We start from the raw sequence: 19,150 nt of genomic DNA, 5'->3' as shown, positions 1-19,150 counted from the left end.
GCGGAGTGCGGATGGACTTGTCAGAGTAGTTATGGAACCCCCTTTAAGCAAGAGGAATCCAACGATAAGATTAGCGGATTTGGCAGCGACTCAAGCCCTTCCTCATCAGAATATGACAGGCTTCCCGGGGCTAGGGGGGCATCACCCTCTCTCCCACCATGCCCACCTCCACCCTGGGGAGCTGGCCAACGACCCCGGAGTGGCGCTCACTCCATTTGGACCCGAGCACATGGCACAGACAAACGCTCTGAAACTTAGCCCGTCTCAGCACATCCAGAGCCACCACCAGCACCATCCTGAAGCCCAGACCGCGACACAGAACGCGACGCACACGGTCGGTTTCCCCGTGGCCCACCACCCCCACTCAGGCTACTCGAGCAGCAGGGACTTCATCCTCAGGAGAGAACTCTCAGCCTCTGCTATGCACGCGCTTGGCGACCAGCATAGTTCCGCCTCCTCCCCACATCACCATGGCATGTTCATTTCCCCAACAGGTGCGTACGGGCACGCAGACAGTGGCAGCCTTTTTACTGGACTCCATGAGCAGGGGTCCCCAGGTGCCCACCATCACCATGGTCTCAACGGTCAGATGCGTTTGGGCTTGCCGGCAGACATCTATCCAAGGCCGGATCACTTCAGCGCGCATAGGCCGGAGCACTATGGACCTTCCTCTCTACACACGTACAACTCCATGAATCTTAACATCGCATCCACTCCTCACGCAGCAGCTGCAGGCGCGTTTCTACGTTACATGCGGCAGCCCATCAAACAAGAGCTCATCTGTAAGTGGATCGACCAGGACGCACAGAGTCCCAAGAAGCCCTGCTCCAAGACGTACAGCACCATGCACGAACTAGTAAACCATGTAACGGTAGAGCACGTCGGTGGTCCTGAGCAGAGTATCCATGTGTGTTTTTGGGAGGAATGTCCCCGAGAAGGAAAAGCGTTCAAAGCAAAGTATAAACTTATAAATCACATACGAGTTCACACGGGAGAGAAGCCATTCCCTTGCCCGTTCCCCGGCTGTGGAAAAGTGTTCGCGCGTTCGGAGAATTTAAAGATTCACAAGAGGACCCACACAGGTCTGTAAACATGTACTAAAAATAATTGCATAAAATAAATTGCATTAATAATCGTGTTATAAAAGTTGAGAGAAGTTTGATACAAGTGCACAATATTGTTTGCATACAACATTGAAAGGTTTAATTGCTAAGTAAACATTACTTGAGCATGTGTATACATGGTGTTAGTTTTTATGACAGTGACAGTACACATGGAACACTACGCGTGGCACAAGGAAAAGAAATGGCACGTAAAAAATGTTGCACTTTCCTCTGACAGAAAGTATTTACTCATTTAATATCATAGTTTAGACTATAACAGTCAAGTAGGCCCGTAGTCAAGTTTTAGCATAACATTTCATATTGTGCTTTTGTTTTACACTATTAACATGTTTGAATGATTTTTTTTTTTTTTATATACATAACTTGCGCGTATTTAGTCTATAATGCAGACTTGTGTTATGTTTGAGGAATAGCCCACCTTTAAAATAAAATCACATTTGTTTCCCTGGCAAGTAACATGTTTTGGGTAATGACTAAACGTGCTCTGGTGGTCTCCAGAGCGCAGCCCCTCCTGCTTGTACTCCCCTCATATCCAGACAGACACAGTCTACATGTAACCACAGGGCCTTAAGGCATGTTACACGTGTTCACACATGAAAATGCTTTGGACAAGTGGGAGTGAGTGTGGACGACTAAACTGAGATGGAGCCCCAGCGGAGGAAGAAAAAAGTGCTGCATCGTGTAATTAACTGTATGGAGCATCGTAGTGTACACTCAAAGGTGTGAGTGGGCTAATTGAAAATAGTTTAGGCTGTTTGTTATTTTTTGACAGGTGATTAACTCGTGCTTAAAAGTTAGACTTTTTAAATTATAATTATTAATAATATCAACTATAAAAGGCAAAATTACCTAATTACCTAGAAGAAGAAGAACTCTGATTTGTGACAAGAGGTTCATATATTATTATTTGGTTACTACCATAGGCTCCTGACTGATTTGTATAGTTATTTTTCTTTGTATTCCCCTATCAGGAGAGAAGCCCTTCAAGTGTGAATTCGATGGATGTGACAGAAAATTTGCAAACAGCAGCGACCGGAAGAAGCATTCTCACGTGCACACCAGCGATAAGCCTTACTACTGTAAAGTGCGCGGCTGTGACAAGTCCTACACACACCCGAGCTCCCTGCGCAAGCACATGAAAGTGCACTGCAAATCTCCACCTCCCGCGTCCACTGGCACGCCGTACATCTCTGCATCCACCAACACCCTGGGCGACCCGTTATCGCCTTCAGATACGCACCGGAACCGCTCGTCGAACCTCTCTCCCCAGGTGACCAACTTAAACGAGTGGTACGTGTGCCAAGGAAGCGGGGGTCCCAATCACATGCACACGCCCTCCAGCGACGTGCCCACGTCAGAGTCAGACGATGAGGACTCCTTCAGAAACTCCGACCCCCGGACGATGCTGTGACGCTGTTTGTTTACAACCACGTGACTGTGCCTGTATGTGTTTATCAGCTCTTCATCCATACAGTATCAAGTCCACTGTGGCTTCCTATAGCACTTGGGATATCCCTCCCTAAAAGCACTCAGTTCATTTTAGATACTGACTAAAATGTAGTCAAAACTAAACAGGTGAAGTATATTTCCCCCCTTAGTGCTCTTCTCTTGTCGTGATTTTGTGATTTAGGGGCATTATTATCGTCAGGACTAAGAAAAGAGAGCTAAAAGATAAGCATATTTTGTAGTTTAATGCTATACATTTTGACATAAGAACATTATACTCCCCTTTATGTTCAAGATGAACAAGGCTAAAAGAAGCAATTATTTTAAAAAGACCAACAGACTTGCATTTAGAATGAATAAAACCCAATGAGAATGTTTTGAGATATTTCAGCCTTAAGTATGAAAAATTCAATTAAAAAATGATACCGCCTTAAGTGCTTTATTTGAACCAAAAGAGGGAGATTCTTGTACTATGAAATGTTTAAAGCATCTGTCTAAGGGACCATATAGGGTGTCACAGCGAACACAGTTTAATATCAAATTTCAATTATTTTCATATTTGTGTAAAATATTAAGATTCAACTGGTGCGCTCCAGTGCCATTGTCGGAATGACCTCTCATCATCCCTGTGCAGATTCATAACTGGCCCATGATCAATCACTGTCATTTTCCAGACACAAGGGCAAACTCACTTTGTTACAAGTGGCCAAGCAGCCGGCATCTTTTTATGCTTTTTATTAAAATGTGTGTTTCAACAGTGGTACAAAAGAAGAGATTATGGGATTTAGGGTTTGTGAATTATCTTTTCAGATTTATACAATACATGTGTTTGGAAGGAATTTTGTAATATTTAAGAACTATTTAAGATTATATTTTATGCAAAAACACACGCTGATTTAAGTGTTGAGTCCCTGGAGACCCTAAAAGCCCACATCACAGACTTAAACCCTGATTTGTATATATGTAACTGTACTAAGGCTTCTGAATGTTTGTGTAGTTTTATTCATTTGAAGATTTTTTTTGTTTTGTTTTGTACAATGTAATTTATTTGCTGGTAATAATTATTGTTGTACTGGAATTACAGAAACACCAAAGAATAATAATAACCATTCTGGTGATTATGGTAGTATGATGTTTTATTCATTAATATTATTGTTAATGTCCATCAAAGTACTGGATTATTTTTTATAATTGTTATATGTGGGTAAAGAGCATTTATTTGAATAGGCAGATTCATGTGAACATTCCATTCCTTTTCAGGCATGCCTTTTTGTAGTGGTTTCATTCTTTGAGGTGCATGGTGCTTAAAAAAACAAGGATGTGGATAAGTGTGCAAAAATTGTGTTCGATTTTAATTTCCCACAAAAATAATGGTAAATTTTAATAATAAAACTCAGAATACAATATGGCAATCACCAGTGTGATTTTATCATACTTTTAAATTAATGCACTGAATGTGTTGTAAATGCAACGTTTTATAATATTATGACAAAAAAAAAAATTTTTTTTTTTTTAGTATTTCTACTATTTATGTCCACATTTGACCAGTCTAAGGGCCTGTTCGGCCCAACTCTGTGTTTATTATTGAGTCAAAAACTTGTAGGCCCTGTGAAGCGGGAGAAACACAAAGCGGTGCTGAGGCATGGATCATTCAAAGGCCAAATAAAAGATAAAAAGATACGTGACAATAAGGAGGACCTTGTATAGAGCCTTTAAAACAAGCCGCCTTTCTATTCCATCCATTAAAAATCTTGCTGTCCAGCCTATAGAATGAAAATTGACCAACGCGAGTCTTGCACCACATCAAAGAGACTCAGAGAAAATAGAGGAACACTCTTCATGGTAAGTTAGCTTTTCTATAGCAATTGGGGAGACGCTCGATTTGGAAGCATGTCTTGTTGGAAAAGCCACAATGTGCCACTACATTTAGGAGAATCAAAGCACGAGGAAACTATAAAATATAAACCAGCATACATAAACATTTTATTATTAAAAATATATATGAGACTATGTGGATGGCTGCGTAATGCCCCTTTTATGCACACTTTGAATGGACATGTAAAATATTACAGTCCACTGTATAAAAGGTTCAAATAATAATAGAGCACTGTTTATCTTGAGCTCAGGTTCTGCTTTCCTCGTCACTTCATCAAACCCTTCATTCACGTGCACTCGCGGCCTCCGCTCAGCCTTTCTTCTGTGGACTTTTATAACACTAAGGGCCTCGAAGACTCGGCTCTTGTAAGTCCTGTTTGGAAACAAGAGCTCAATGAATGCTACAAAATAAACATGATGAAAAATAACCAGAGGACAGTTCCTTGGGCGTTAGAAAAGAGGCGGACTTAATAAAAGGAGTGAAGCAGTCACCCTTCACTGGGAAACGCTTTGAAGTAGAACTTATTATCTGAAGAATACTTTTTGGTTGTCCTAACGACGCAGCTGAATGGGAAAGGCGCTCCTTTGTCAGCGATTTGTTCTCCTTTAGTGGGATGCCCGTGGAAATCACTTACATGGGCCACCTTAACATACTGCCTGCAAATCAGTAACTGGCAGAGTCAGACACACAGACGCCACTTTAGAAGGGACAAAGCCAGAAGTCGGCAGTGAGAACACGGCCACCGCTTCTCAATTGTGCACGTTTTTTTTCAGAAGGGTGAAAGATAATTTCTCAGACGAGCGTAAAGGCAAAACAAACGCTGTCTTGTCAGACTTTACAAGCTTTATCCATCTCCTGAATGGCGCCAGCACTGCGCACAAAATAGTCTCGTTATAGAAGCCAGAAGTTAAGGAGAAGGAGCGTGGACAACAGGTCATTTGATCCGTGCACCTGCGTCAAAAACCGCGACAGTAACGATGATAAAAACGCCTTGATTGCAACTTACCGAATCCAAGAAACCACAGAAAGATGAGAGGCTTCTGCGATGTAAGAAGAAGCCTGTATTTGGAAAGACCGTACCGGGAGTCCAAGTCAAAAGGTTCCAAAACATGAACCAAAAAGAGACCATTGTTGTTAATAGATAATTGAATAAAGTTCTAACAGCACAGCCTCACTGCCAATTAATGCCGCAGAACAGAGAATGATTAACATGCTGAAAATAAACTACTCGCAAACCTTTTATTTTATTTATTTTTATTAACGCAGAGAGAGTACAGATCTGTTAATAATTTGGAAACTGACATTCTCAGTGACCACAAGAATACAACTGTCCAGGCATAGGAGAATGAAAATGAATTTATACATAAAAAGGAATTAAAACATGTCATGCCAGTTTTAAAGAGGGAAGTTACACTACAAAGCAAAGGGCTGTAACCTTTACGTGTTTCTTGTCTATTTAAACTAATGATGTGTTTATAATTTCCGCCACATCTCTTACAAACACACCAGTCTCAACGGCCCACATTTCTTACCAGGCGTCTTGCCAACTTTTTTTCCTTATCCCAAAGCCGTCCTACCTGGCTGCCCATCTAAAGTTTCACCATGGAGTTGGACTGTGCCTACAAGTCCGTGCGCAACCGGTTACTTTGGATGTCACTTCATTCGTGAGGAAAACCGTAAGTCTGCTAACGAGTGTTTTAGGTCGTTTACTTGTCTGTGCTGGAAGGTACTGGATACATTTCAAAACACGACTTTTTGGTGAAATTGGAGCAGACTTTTCCTGTCCCGTTTTGGAGGGGACTGAACACGGCGCTCTGGCACGTTCACCTATTAGCCCCGATGTCTTTCCCCGTGGAGCCCAGAGAGTAATACATCTGACAATAGGCGCGCAGGGGAGTCACTCCGCTGACCTGTACGTGCTTTTACTTTCATAGGATCTTCATTAAATCAATTACCACCTGAGCATGTCACAACTCCAAGACAACAAACAGTATGTTATATGTATAATGATGTGTAACCGAGGGCGCCTGTAAATGTTTTGAATATTTGAATGTACGTAGAATTATTAATTATACATCAGAATAAATTAAATAGCAAAAATAATCCGATATGTGGTTGCAACACAGTTTATTTGGATTCATGATCTAGTCACATGTGAATTGTGAAAAAATAAAACTGCTGAAGAATTAGTAATGGGATAAGTTTATTTATTTATTTTTTGTTTTGTCTGTGTGTTACTTTTTGGAGTTAGTATTTTTCTCTTCACGAACTTACTCAAGAAATTAGCATATTAGTTAAATATAAATTAAGTTTCAGTAAGTAAATAGGGTGTGCTGAGGCAGGGCTCTCCAAACAGTATGTTGTGTAAGAAAGATCATAAGATCCATAAAAGCTTTACATAACACACAAAGTCAAGTTCATTCAAAATGTTTCAGGAAATCAATTTGCCACACATATACAACACTACATCCCTCACAAACTGACATAATATTGGGTGGCTCAGTAACATCTGTGGGGGAAGAGACTTGGTTCTGATCCAAAAACCCCATCCCGGGATTGGGAGCCACTCCAAGGCAGTAGGGTAGGTGAGGGGAGCAAGGTCATCCATGGACAACCACGTGAGCCGGGCCCTGCTACCTGGGCTATATCGCTGGACACACACTAAAAACGACATAAGCGGTAGCTACTCACTATTCACTTTCAATGACAGGGCTTTCCTAAAAGGCTCTAAATGCAGGATGTAAGCTTCAGTGTACTTGGGAACTGGACTGGGACTGACTGCGGGACAAGGTGAAATGAAGAAGTCAATATTTTATCGAAGAGTAACAAATGGACTTTTGAGAGGACAGCATTTGAATTTGTGCCACTGCTCCAAAGATTCTAGCTGTGAAAGGGATAAATAAACATGGTCTTCTGTAACTTAATGTTTCGTATGCCAAAGGATCATGGTTGGACAATCAACTTAAATACAAGAGCATAAAGAAGTGACCCTGCATATTTTTCAACAAATTTCTAGCAATAAAAACACCTGTAACTGAATACATAAAAGAGTTTATAAAAAAGACAAGCTATACTGTGGAACATTCCCAGGTGGCAGTCCCTGAACCAGAAAAGTTACATATAAGACCCATACACTACAAATGTCCAACATAACCGTACAATTGTGACATTAAGACATATGGCATCCATCAGGATATCTTCTACCACTGCCTATTGTGCCCTGAGATAAGAATCCGCACCAAATAGAACGTGCAGAGTGCTTGCCACATCAGACGCCTGGCCTCAAATGCACCCTGTTTTGTTGCCAAAAGGTCAGCATTTAAGAGCTGAGGAGAAATCATTCTACCACAGTCGGGGAGTTGGTGGATCGGCTCTCCTTGGGAAGCAGTGGTGAATTGGTGAGGTCAGGGTTAGGTGAAAGGCAGGAGCCAGATGGACTTTGAAAAAAAATGGAAAAAAAAAAAAAAATGAAAAGACAATATGTGTTCACAAAAGATAAGGCAACATCTGAAGGTCTTCAAATGTACCTGCGTCTCCATTATGGCAAAAGTTTGTAACCAATCATCCCCAGCTTCTAGTCTCACTGTAGGAGCTCTAATCCAACGTGATAAGACAGTGCACCAACAGTAAATATACTTAACTGTGGTGGGACTGTGGCCTCCTCATCCATGCACAACCCCAAGACCTCCTTTGGACATTATGGAGTGGTCTGTGTGCAACCAGGAACATCACAAGGCCATTCCACATTTAAGGTTTGACAATAACAGATATGGCAACGCACAGCACACCGAAATATCGCTGTTTGATGTTTCCGAGGATAAGCCAGAAAGGAATTATGGCTGGATAGGCAAAGAGACATGACTTGAAAGTGGGTCTTCCAATGGGCCTACAGGAAGCATATGGAGTGAATGATACGAATGATTAAATGCATAGATGCCCTACACTTGTGTCCATGAGCCTTATGGGGGGACCGTGGGATTCAAAGCCCACTTGAATTTACACAAAAACATTATAACATATCAAGAGCTGGAAACAATTATTTTGAAAATGCACTAGTTCCAGTTCAGAATCATGGTTCCAAATATAGAGAGCGCCACCAAGTGTTTCTCAATTTTTGCTCAACATTTTATTGTGTGCACATGCAAGGTCAAGTTGTCATTAATCAGTTTCATCAAAATGGAGGATATAAAATCTGATATTATCAATGAAAGCACCTTTTCCAAATGTTTCTTTGCTTAGACCATAACACTTATTTGTCCAATGTGCCTCTTTTCCTCACTGTGAAGATGCTGATGACAGCCATAATGTGTCTGGTATCCCACAGGACACTTAGCCACGGACCATCCCAATCACAAGACTAATTGTATAATTAGAGCAGCTCCATTGGGGATGAACACCTTTTGACCCATCGCAGACATTTGCGGTTGTAAATGACAGTGTACCTCACAAACTATCAAAGCTTATCCATCTTTGTGACACTAAACCTGAAGAGATGCTGAGCCTTTATTAGAATGACTGATAGGACATAGAGCTGTAAGTATGGGAACATGAGATAATCCTACAGGCTTCATGGAAATATGCAGAAAATGAAGAGATCATTTTTATTCTGTCTCTTCCTGACATGAAATTGCTCAAATGTTTGAGTGACAGTGAAAAGTTTCATAAATGTTGATTGCTGAAGTGTTCTTCCAATTTTCAAAGATTTTGGCGATTTTTTATGCAAGGTTTTTGATATTTACTATGGCAGAAACCAAAAAAAAAAACCAAATGACCCCATGGGAAGGCGTGCACACTGAGTTGTGGACCATGTTCTATTCATCCGCATGATTTCAAATTGTTTAAAGCAAAGACATTCGATAAAAAATATCTGCCTTGTGGTTACAGCCCGTGAATAGAAGGGTTTCTTGGATGGTGAAATCTATCCAGGAGATTAAGTATTCATCATTTCAGTGGGAGGCTTTTGGCGTGCTGCTCTTCCATCACAAGTGAATAGGTCCTGAGGTAAAAATAAGACACTCAAAGCCTTATTTCCCTACAACTGCCCCTCCTAACATTTTCAGCATCACCACGCACATCATTATCGTTGTCAAAAAGTTGCGCGCTCCCTCCTGAACTCTCGGTTTGACGAGGTGCTCTGGCAGTCACTGCTCGGGGAAAGAGAGGAGGGGGGACGTGGGTGTCGACGTAGTCCAATTGTGAACTCGGTCGAGGCGAGGTCAGGACACCTCTCCATCCGGGAGGTCCCCATAGGTGCCCTCATTACGCGGGCCCCTGTAGCCGCACGCGCGGAGGAGAGCTACGAGTGCCTTCACTTGCAGTGCACCTCTCCCACCTGGCCTCTGCCTGTCTGTCACTCTCCTATAGAGAGCACACGCCGATGTGAATCCTAATAAGCATAATAACAAGGCCATGTATGAGCAACTCTACATGGTAATGCCGCTTTATTGGAGCCACTCAGGAAAGCATCTATTCCATTGGAGATGTCATGCAAACAAACTGAGTCATCATTTACACTGTATAATGCGCTCGTTTCCACAAACTTTCTCCACTCATGCCCCGATCATAAATCTCACCATATTAGGCCTATGAGACTCATGGCTGGAAAGCGGCCGATGTCAAACCAAAAAAGAGAAGTTTTGCAAACTTCCCGCTGCACACTGTGACCGAGATGCAAAGGGCAAGTGGTGCTTCATTAACCGTATCCCCATTTACTTTAGATCCCCCCTGAGTCTGAGAGCGAGCGGATTAATGTCAATTACCTGTCATTTTGTTACACCTATAATATATTACTGCGACTCCATGCGCAGTATAAAAAAAGAAAAAGTAAGACCAAAGACAATTACAATGTAGAGGTGTGTGCAATTACGGCATTCTTTTGAAACTTTTATCAAAAAGCTCTGCTCAAATGTTAACATTTAAAAAGGGCATGTTTACTTTATAAATTGTCCCTATTCAAAAAACAAAATCAACTGAGTTTTACACGTGATGAATATTGCAAACAAAAAGGTCCGAGCCGAGCACAAAGAAAACACATAAGACTAGAGCCAATGAGGCATTTTCTTACTTTAGTCTTTCAATCACGTCTAGTCGTGGTCAGGATTAAGAGAGGAGGCTCTTGACTCTCTTTCACACTGAACCACGAGTGGCTGTCAGCGAGTCTAAGGAGACAGGGGCGAGAGAATAATGTGAGTCCAGGGTTATCGTCTTTAATTGGATTAGAATGTGTCGCGCACAAGCATGACAAAATACAAGCAAACTGAGAGAAGACGCGCTTTTTAAACCGGAGACGTTTCATAAGATAATCCATTACATATGTGAGTGGTTTATTCACTAACTGTCCTCTGCTAAAGCTGCCTTTGGAGACTGTCTCTGGATTGTGTTGTTGGCTGTGCGCTGCGCTCATATGTGCGTCACGCAGCGGCAGCAATAACAAGGTGCGCGCAGCTGTGCGTGCAGGTGCGCGGCCTCCACCTGCTCCGCGCCAAAGAAAGAAAAGGAAAAAAAAAAAAAAAAAAAAGGCAGGAAAAATGAAGAAATGAGAGGCGGACCAAGACGTAATTGGGAGAACAGGAAGAAGGCCCGAGGATTAAGGGGCACCGTTAACTATAAAAATACAATAAACAATTTGTTTAAAAAAAAAAAGCCCAAAATGTTGGATAATTAGGACCATTATTTAGACATGTCCACGTTTTACTTTTTAAAGAGACTAACCATACATTTAATCCTTTTTTATTTATTTATCTTTTATTTATTTATTTATTTATTTATTTATTTTAGCGGTTTTTGGATAAGTCCCCAAACGCGACGAGGTTAGAAGGAATAATATTTTAGCCAAATATCCTATGATTTATTTTATCTTAGTTTGTTTTGGGATTGTTTAAGTGTGTGTTTGGTGACAGGTGTGAGAACGGTGCTCCCTACGAGCCCTGTCCGGCTCCAAATTTCTGCGACCTGCAGCATTTTACGAGCCTCTCTCTGTCTTTATTCCCTGCACCTCAAAGTGTCTGTGCCCGGACGCGTAAACTTTCTATTGGTCTGTGGGTGTCGTAGTCTGGGAGCCTCTGTCACCATAAAACAGCAAACAATTAGCAGATCATTCTGTGGGACATTTTTGATGTGAAACTTGAACGTGTTTTTTTTTTTCTGGGCTAAGTTTTTCTTTAGAGATAAGCCATAATGGCGTACGTCGTAGAAACAGATTTCGTACTTTTATGCTTAGACCTTAGGCTCGAATATCCAAAACTGCATCACGATTTTTCATATAAAAATCTCTATTTCGTTTATTTATTTTTTAAATAAGTTCATCAAATTACACAGTGATTTAATCCACCCAGGCCACAGTAAAGTTGGAGCCAGACTAACTTTAAAAGCGTCACGACAGATGGACACTAGGAAAAAAAAAAAAGTCCAAAAAAGTTGCGGAGACTTTTTGTCGCGCGCTGTAACAAGTCTCATTACCATGTCAGCCGCTCCTCCTCCTGCTCCTCAGTCGTCTTCCTCCTCACTCCTCAGTCTTCCTCCTCACTCCTGGCAACAGCAAACAAAGCGCGCGCGGGTGGGTTTGTAGATGTGTCCGCGCCTTTGATCTCAGTCCCGTTAAAAAGAGGGACAGTGACGGGAGACAGGAGGAAAGTGCGCAAGGTAGAATCACCTACGCCATATGCCTGTAAAATTCTCTTTTATGGTATCAGAACAACACTTTCAATACACACAGGTACATATGGGCATCGTTTGCTGGGATATTCTTTGACTTTGGCTTTATTTTTAAGTCAGAAGCTCAAAAAATAGGAACAAGAATAGGGGGTAAACGATGGCCTATAACAAGGCCTGATCTTCGTTACAAAACAGTACCAGTGCAAAGCGCATTCACATTTTCAAGATTTAAGACCAAATAAAATTATAATAAAGAATGAGTAATACAAATAAAACAGCCTAAGGTGCCTTTTTAGAATGGGTTTTAAGGTTGGCTGCAATGATGATAAATAAGGTACCATTACAACCATGAAGTCTGGTGACGCGGAGCACAAAAGCTCGCCTCAAATGAAGTTAGTAATGGTCCACATGTGCGCATGATGTGGATCACTCATGCAGGCAGAGAGGCGGACAGACAGAGGCACAGATAGACAGACAGCAAAGGGCGCGGCGGCTGCCACACTAAACCACCGCGCTCAATGTGAAAGTGCAAGAATACGAATCTCAATTTAGGGAAAAGGAGCGCGAATAAATACAAACCTTCCAGATTATATGGCATGCGTAAAATAAAATAAAATAATAATAATAATCATTTAAAAAAAACGCAAATTTAGTTGACACATATTCATATTTTAATTTTAAAAAATGAAACAGACCCATTCAGTTACGTTCAAAGGGAAATAATAACGTTGACAGGCCACAATAACTTGGTAGAGTTCTCTTATTCTATTGTGCGCGTAAAGGAGAAGACATTTCCGGAAATACAGTTAATAAAAGAGCCAGCATTAAGTTGGAACACATTAAGTCCAAAAAATAATTTGATTTAGCTCATATGAAATACAATATTGAAACAGCATTAATTAATATGAAAGGATCTTCGATTTAAATCATTGTTTTGTATACTTCTCTACGTGGTCAATGAAGTTGTAGGCTATTTTATGGCTTTCAAATATTCTTATGGCGCAATTAGTTTGTCATATATCGTCATTAGAAGTCTATTAAAACATCAAGTCATTATTATTGGGCATCCCCGGGCGCGAATTAAAAAAAGACTCCCAGCCACACGGGCCTCATTTAGATTAATGGAAAAATATGTAAAACATTTCATTTTAATTTTCCTCTGACAGTGTTTTGCATACGTGCCTTCTCCCCCTCATCACTTATGAAAAGCAATCTCAAGCAACACATTACAGGCCCCTGCGCAACGCACCGCTCCCAGCCTAATTGATTCCTGACACAATTTAGTGAGGTTATAATCGTGTTAATTGTAATTTATCTACCACTCTGAGGGAAATGGCGAAATGTATTTACATAAGGTGTGAGCTTTAAGAAGAAACTGAGGAGTTCTAACCAGTTCCTCTCAGAATAGAAATGTAATATAGAATTTAGAAGCAAGGAAATGTGACAATAAGATAACAACAACTGCATGTGATACCTTAAAGGGGCATGTTTTGGCATTGTAACCCTCATTACTATTATTAGTTTGTACTTAATCACAGTATGTAGTCTTGCACAACTTCCTCTGCTTTGAGATCTGCTTTCCTGTCTGTGGGGGGAATACCTCTCTTGGTGGCATGCAGCCCAGGAAATAGCGCCATCAAACTCTGGACTCAACGTTGAAGTCACCAAGGGAGCCTCTGTTGAAGAGTGAGTGAATATTTGCAATCCAATTTAAGAATAAGCCTTTTAAATCATTAGTGTTTTGTTGTGTATAATTAATAAACTAATGCGAAACATGAGGGAATGAATAAAATCACAATCATATTTGAACCATGTTTACTTTGCAAAAATATACAGTATTTATATCTGGTATATGTATCTGGCGACACCACATCTCAAGTTGTGAAAAGACACTAAAAGGCCTGTCCCAGTAGGTGATGGTAATAAAAGTATTATGGACGTGTTATAAATGTTAACTGGGAACAATTTGGAAAGTGTGCAAAAGTACTTATTTATCCAGCTCTTCATAACTAATGTTAGTGTAGCTGCCATTGAATTTAACAGTTTTGTGAATTGTGTTTGCATTTTTACTCTTTAATGCCCCATTCAATAAATAAATAAATAAATAAATAAACAAATTGTGACAACAGGCTAAAAATGTCAAAATCATGAAAATATTCCTATTTAAAGCAACTGTGACGTGATTCTGCCCCGGACCCAACTCCAGTTCCGGCCCCAGACACAATGGATCATACAGTAGGAGCGAGCGGGACGAGGGGGACAGTGAGGGCTGAGGTGGGGCGCAGGGGGAGGCATGCTCGGGCTTTTCATTACCATGGTCACCAATGGCACTATTAACCATTCAACACCCCCCCAATTATCCTTCCATCCGCAGTCAGCAGAGACAAAGGGCCAGTCCTGGTCTGCTGGAGCAACATGGCCACTAATCTGTCTCACTCCAACATCACACCCACTTCACTGTCTGTGGAAGTCAGGCGCGCACAAGTGCCCTATTGTACCTTTATTTGTAACAACACAACAAAGTGGTCAAGTCTGTACTCATTTACAAGTGGGTATACTCCTGCAGCTTCGCTCAGACGGTGAAAGATACAGGACTACATACCATACTTCATACAACTGTACCACAACTCACCTTAATGTAACAGATAACTCTATATCCTGTAAATCATTATTTCATCTTTGCGCAGTTTCTCCTTCCAGCCTCTTGTATATAGCTGAGATGTATTATTTAAGTTGTACTTGTGCATATACATTTAGATAAGGATGCATTATTTGACAATAGTCTCTTGTTATTTTTGCTATTTATTCTTAATTTATTATTACTATTATCATCACCATTTATATTTTTGCTCTTCATTATTGTAATAATATTGTGATGTCTGACCTACTGTGTCTAAATAATTTCCCTTGTGGACCAATAAAGTTTGTCTATGTCTATACTGGAAAAGTAGACAGGTTGTGGGAACGCTGCAAGGGTAAAAACAACTATAGGGACAAGATAGGGGAGATAACTTAGGCATCTTTGTTGTTTATTGATAAATCTGAAATATTGTCATGACTTAAGTTGCTGTAGTTGAACAAAATATTGCAACTTTGATGTGTAAAAAGTTATATTGATTGAGTGTATAGCTGGTTGTATTTGTTTACCATATGTCCCGTCCAGTTGGAAGTGTCCAAGGAAAGTGGCAACACGAGGCAGCCATACCATTATTAGGAGTTTTATTTATATGGTGTTTATGAAGGGGAGATTACCAGTCTCAGAACCCATTATTTAAAAACTACATTGTTCATTATCAGGTAATGTTATTCTTATAGTCCACCATGTCCAAGTTGCCAGTGCTATGTCCGTTTTCTGGTAAAGCAGAGGAGGTGTTCTGATTCTCACCGGAGTTCACTTATTTGCTGGACACTGCCGTGGACAATGTGATGATGTTCTGAGCCTGCTTCAGAGACGGCATGTCGATCATGCTGCCACGAAATGTGAAAGCACCCTGCACAAAAAGTTCAAAGTGAAGAGAAAGGACAATTAAGGTCAATATTTAAATTAATTTAATGTAATTACCATAAATATGTGACATTTTGATAGATCATCACAGAATTTAAAAAGTCACACACAATTTGAGCCAATGTTTTATACATACACACAACTCAGAACTCAGCCCAATTTAGATGCAGCTGCATTTACACTTTTAGATTATCTAAAGGCACTGACTCTACCTTGGAATATTAAAAAGATATACACTTTATAAATGCATTCTGTCAACTGCTGTTTTGCTCTAAAAATATTTTGCAATGTACCCTACCTGGATGACAGCATGTTCATGTCATTCATACACCGAAAAATGCATTGCAAAACATTATTTTATCTCTTCTTAAAAGATTTACACCTCATAAAATTCATTGGTTAAAAGAGTCAAAAGTTTGAGGTCAGGATTTTGAAAAGGCAAGCACCTGCCTTGTGTAATGACAAGAAAATGTGGCCCTTGACTACAGGCTGCAGCTTTCATTCCCTGCTCCACACACATTAAACATGGAGAATGGCAGAGGGCTGGGCCGGAGATGATTCCCTCGGGCAGTGCTGACTGAGAGCAGCCCTGGCATGGAGGGAACTGTGGGCAGATTGTGTATTACCTCAGCAGATAGCCCACAGAGATCAACACACAGAGTCCAACCATGCACTAAATTAGGAACAATAATATTGGACACTTAATTGCCCGACCCCCCGAAAAACCTCCAACCTTTTCCTCTTCTATCTCCAATGAATCTGTAGCAATCACCCAGGGAGTACAGTATGTATTCTTTAAAACTACAGGACTGTGCAAGAGCGCACACAAAGGATTACTTAGAGAGAAGGGAAAGACATCATGCCATGCTGACACACAGTAAAGAGAGCATTTAGACTTTCTTTCAGAATAGGAAAATAATAATTTCTTTTTAAACACTAATCACCAACTGGAAAATATTATAGTACACAAAAATATTGTACAATACCTTCCCCTCCTTCTGGTGTTGTTCAAAAGCAGCTATGAGTTCAGTGGCCCACTGGACTTTCTCTGGACTGGGAGAAAACTCCTCCTGCACTGCTGCAATCTGCCCTGGATGGATCACTTGTTTTCCTGCCAAGACAGAAGAACATAAAAAACACAATATGAGAAAAGATATTTCCAGGATGTACTCCTTTTTGGTCATTTAGATGTGGATCATGGAAATAAAGTACTGAAGTTTACAGTCTAAAAGCAGTTCTATATAGAATATTGATGTTTCCTGTTGCCGGGTAGAACACTGAGCTCCATTGGCTTTCTGCGTTCCATTCAAGCATTACTGTGCCCAGTCATGCACATTCAACAAATCACTAAGCACTTCACATTATGATTTGGTATGCATGTTTAAAGCTAAATGTGAAAATAAATAATAATAATAATATAAAACCAAATATTCTATATCTAATAATATTAAGAATAGCTACAAATCTGCTAAATATAAAGTACCATATGTTTATCACTGCATAAGACATAAAAGGCTGGACACACACTCTCAGGATATTTTATTAAATAAAAACAAATCCTTTAAAAAAATCTTGAGTCCAAGTGTTTACCTCCTGTTCACCTATAACACTAGTTTGAAATAAGGGCATATGGCAATGTCATAATTCGTCAGATCAAAATTGTAACGATAAATTAATGTTATAAAATTATTTCAGTGAAGTTAGCAGGGACTCAAAAAATACAGGCTTTGTCCTCTCATCAATAATAAATCAGTCTGTATATTTAAAAAAAGAAATAAAAGGTACTCAAGGAATGTATGGAGTTGATCCCTTAATTCATTTTTATAGTAATGTAATCAGGCAAAATGTCAGCATAAAACAATACAGTGTACAGCATCTCAAATTTACTAAATATACAGCAACAAATGTGTTGTACAGAGCAGAGGGAAAGAGGCTTGTGGCATTTAGAATGTCCTATGTGTCAGATATCAGAGCAGTGAAAAGACATCCAGGGCTACTCAGGTACCCTTGGTCACAGGCGATTGGTTCTCCCAAAATGCATCACTCCTGCCCCACAGCCAATCAAAACCCGCCATGTGGGGTCCAGAGCTCATTGGATGACTGCTATTTAGCAAAGTGCTTTCAGACGAATGATGGGCAAGGTCTAGAAGGACGGAAGTGAAATGTGGTGACAGAACAGAGGATTTGGGAGACACAGATTTGACATTAATCTGTAGTATTGCTTTCATAGTGGAGTGAAAACATCAGACACAATTTAAGGATGTCTAAAAATATCAAACTAATATATAGAGCTTGATATTTGCCAAGTATACATTCCCATCTGCCCGGTGACCAGAACACAGTGTCCTCATGTCTTACCAGTGATTTGGCGCTCAGTGCTAATAGGAGCAGTAAAGCTTAAGTGGTGCCAAGGTCAATTACGGCACAGGTAGGATTTTGGCTGTGCTGTTCCACTACCTAAATCTACAAGGTCTGTAGTGGTTAGGAGAGCAATGCACTGGTTTAAATACTTACATAGCATACTATGATCAGTACAGTATCTTTACTATATAATTGCTTGCACTGACATTACATTAATAAAAACAAAATAGATACATCCCTGGTGTAAGTATTTGGGAACAGGATGTCCAGCGGTCAGTGGTGAGCTACAAGCAGTCTGCAGGACACACACTCACAGTGAAGCGTTGCCTGGCTACACTGACACACACAGGGCTAGTGTAGAGGTGGCTCAGTTTATGTCAACTACCTTGTAACACACCTGACATTACATTTCAAAAAAACATTACTAACAATGCTAAAGGTGTATCGTGAGTGGTAACTGATGACAAACATAACCATATAGAGAAGAATAAGATAAGAATGCATGTAAAAAAAAGTTTTACCTGTAAATCCCATGAGAGCTCCTTCTCGGGCCTGTTGCCGCAGCCCGTCCACATCCTTGTAATCGATATAGACTAGATCAATGGCCTGCAGACCAAACGCCTTACAGGTCACTACCACTTTCTGCCTGGCATAGATCAGTTCTTTGGCGTCTTTTGTCCGGGTAGCACCTGGCAACAACGAACTAGAGATTTAAAGATTGTATAAACAGTTTAAGAGACAACAACACAACAAAGTACTGTATACCTATGCTGGCACAGAAGTCATCTGAACCAAAGACCACGCCATCGTGATGCAGGCCGGCCTTAGGAGCGAGCTCATGAACTTTCTCACACACTTCCTGGAGAGAAAAACAAATGATGATGGTTAATTGCAGAAAAAATATATATTCTATTTATATACAAAGACATATTGGATTTACAATCATGGAAGACAAAAATATAAACTTAGAAGACAATAATCTTGAATGGTATTTGTTGTCCGTATTGAGGTATATTGCTATAATCAACATTAGTTAATATTTTCAACAACTTCTACGATTTTTATGTTTTGAGTCAATGAAATATTGATCTTTGAGATTTGCAATATAAAGAGAGTCCTAATTTGCAATGGTGTTTGTAGATAAAGAAAATATGCAGGGCTTCATTGTGAAAAAGCTCCCAAGTA

At 40.3% G+C, this 19,150-nt stretch overlaps 2 protein-coding genes across 4 annotated transcripts in view; one reads left to right on the top strand and one right to left on the bottom strand.

Annotated features, from left to right (window-relative positions):
- The window catches only part of clybl (citrate lyase beta like), a 64,203-nt gene that overhangs the window by 5,306 nt on the left and 39,747 nt on the right, over positions 1-19,150 (bottom strand). The window contains exons 5-9 of one of the 3 annotated variants that reach the window (XM_055151274.1): positions 18,731-18,824; positions 18,487-18,654; positions 16,591-16,715; positions 15,485-15,590; positions 12,748-13,775 (exon numbers count right to left, since the gene is read on the bottom strand). In XM_055151274.1, coding sequence (XP_055007249.1) covers positions 15,495-15,590; positions 16,591-16,715; positions 18,487-18,654; positions 18,731-18,824 — 483 coding nt within the window. In that variant the 3' untranslated portion in view covers positions 12,748-13,775; positions 15,485-15,494. Of the gene's footprint in view, positions 1-12,747; positions 13,776-15,107; positions 15,591-16,590; positions 16,716-18,486; positions 18,655-18,730; positions 18,825-19,150 lie in introns of those variants that run through there. The other 2 variants (XM_055151278.1, XM_020936201.2) reach the window with 2 other exon arrangements.
- zic5 (zic family member 5 (odd-paired homolog, Drosophila)) lies at positions 32-2,535 on the top strand. Its single transcript, XM_020936303.1, has 2 exons — positions 32-1,082; positions 2,096-2,535. The coding sequence occupies exons 1-2, from the start codon at positions 32-34 to the stop codon at positions 2,533-2,535; spliced, it is 1,491 nt and encodes a 496-aa protein (XP_020791962.1).

This window comes from Boleophthalmus pectinirostris, unplaced genomic scaffold, assembly GCF_026225935.1.
Source record: "Boleophthalmus pectinirostris isolate CB_2022bp ecotype Guang Dong unplaced genomic scaffold, ASM2622593v1 HiC_scaffold_1, whole genome shotgun sequence".
NCBI lineage: Eukaryota > Metazoa > Chordata > Actinopteri > Gobiiformes > Gobiidae > Boleophthalmus > Boleophthalmus pectinirostris.
The sequence above is the reverse complement of the archived record's forward strand: the minus strand, read 5'-3'. Positions and strand labels throughout refer to the sequence as shown.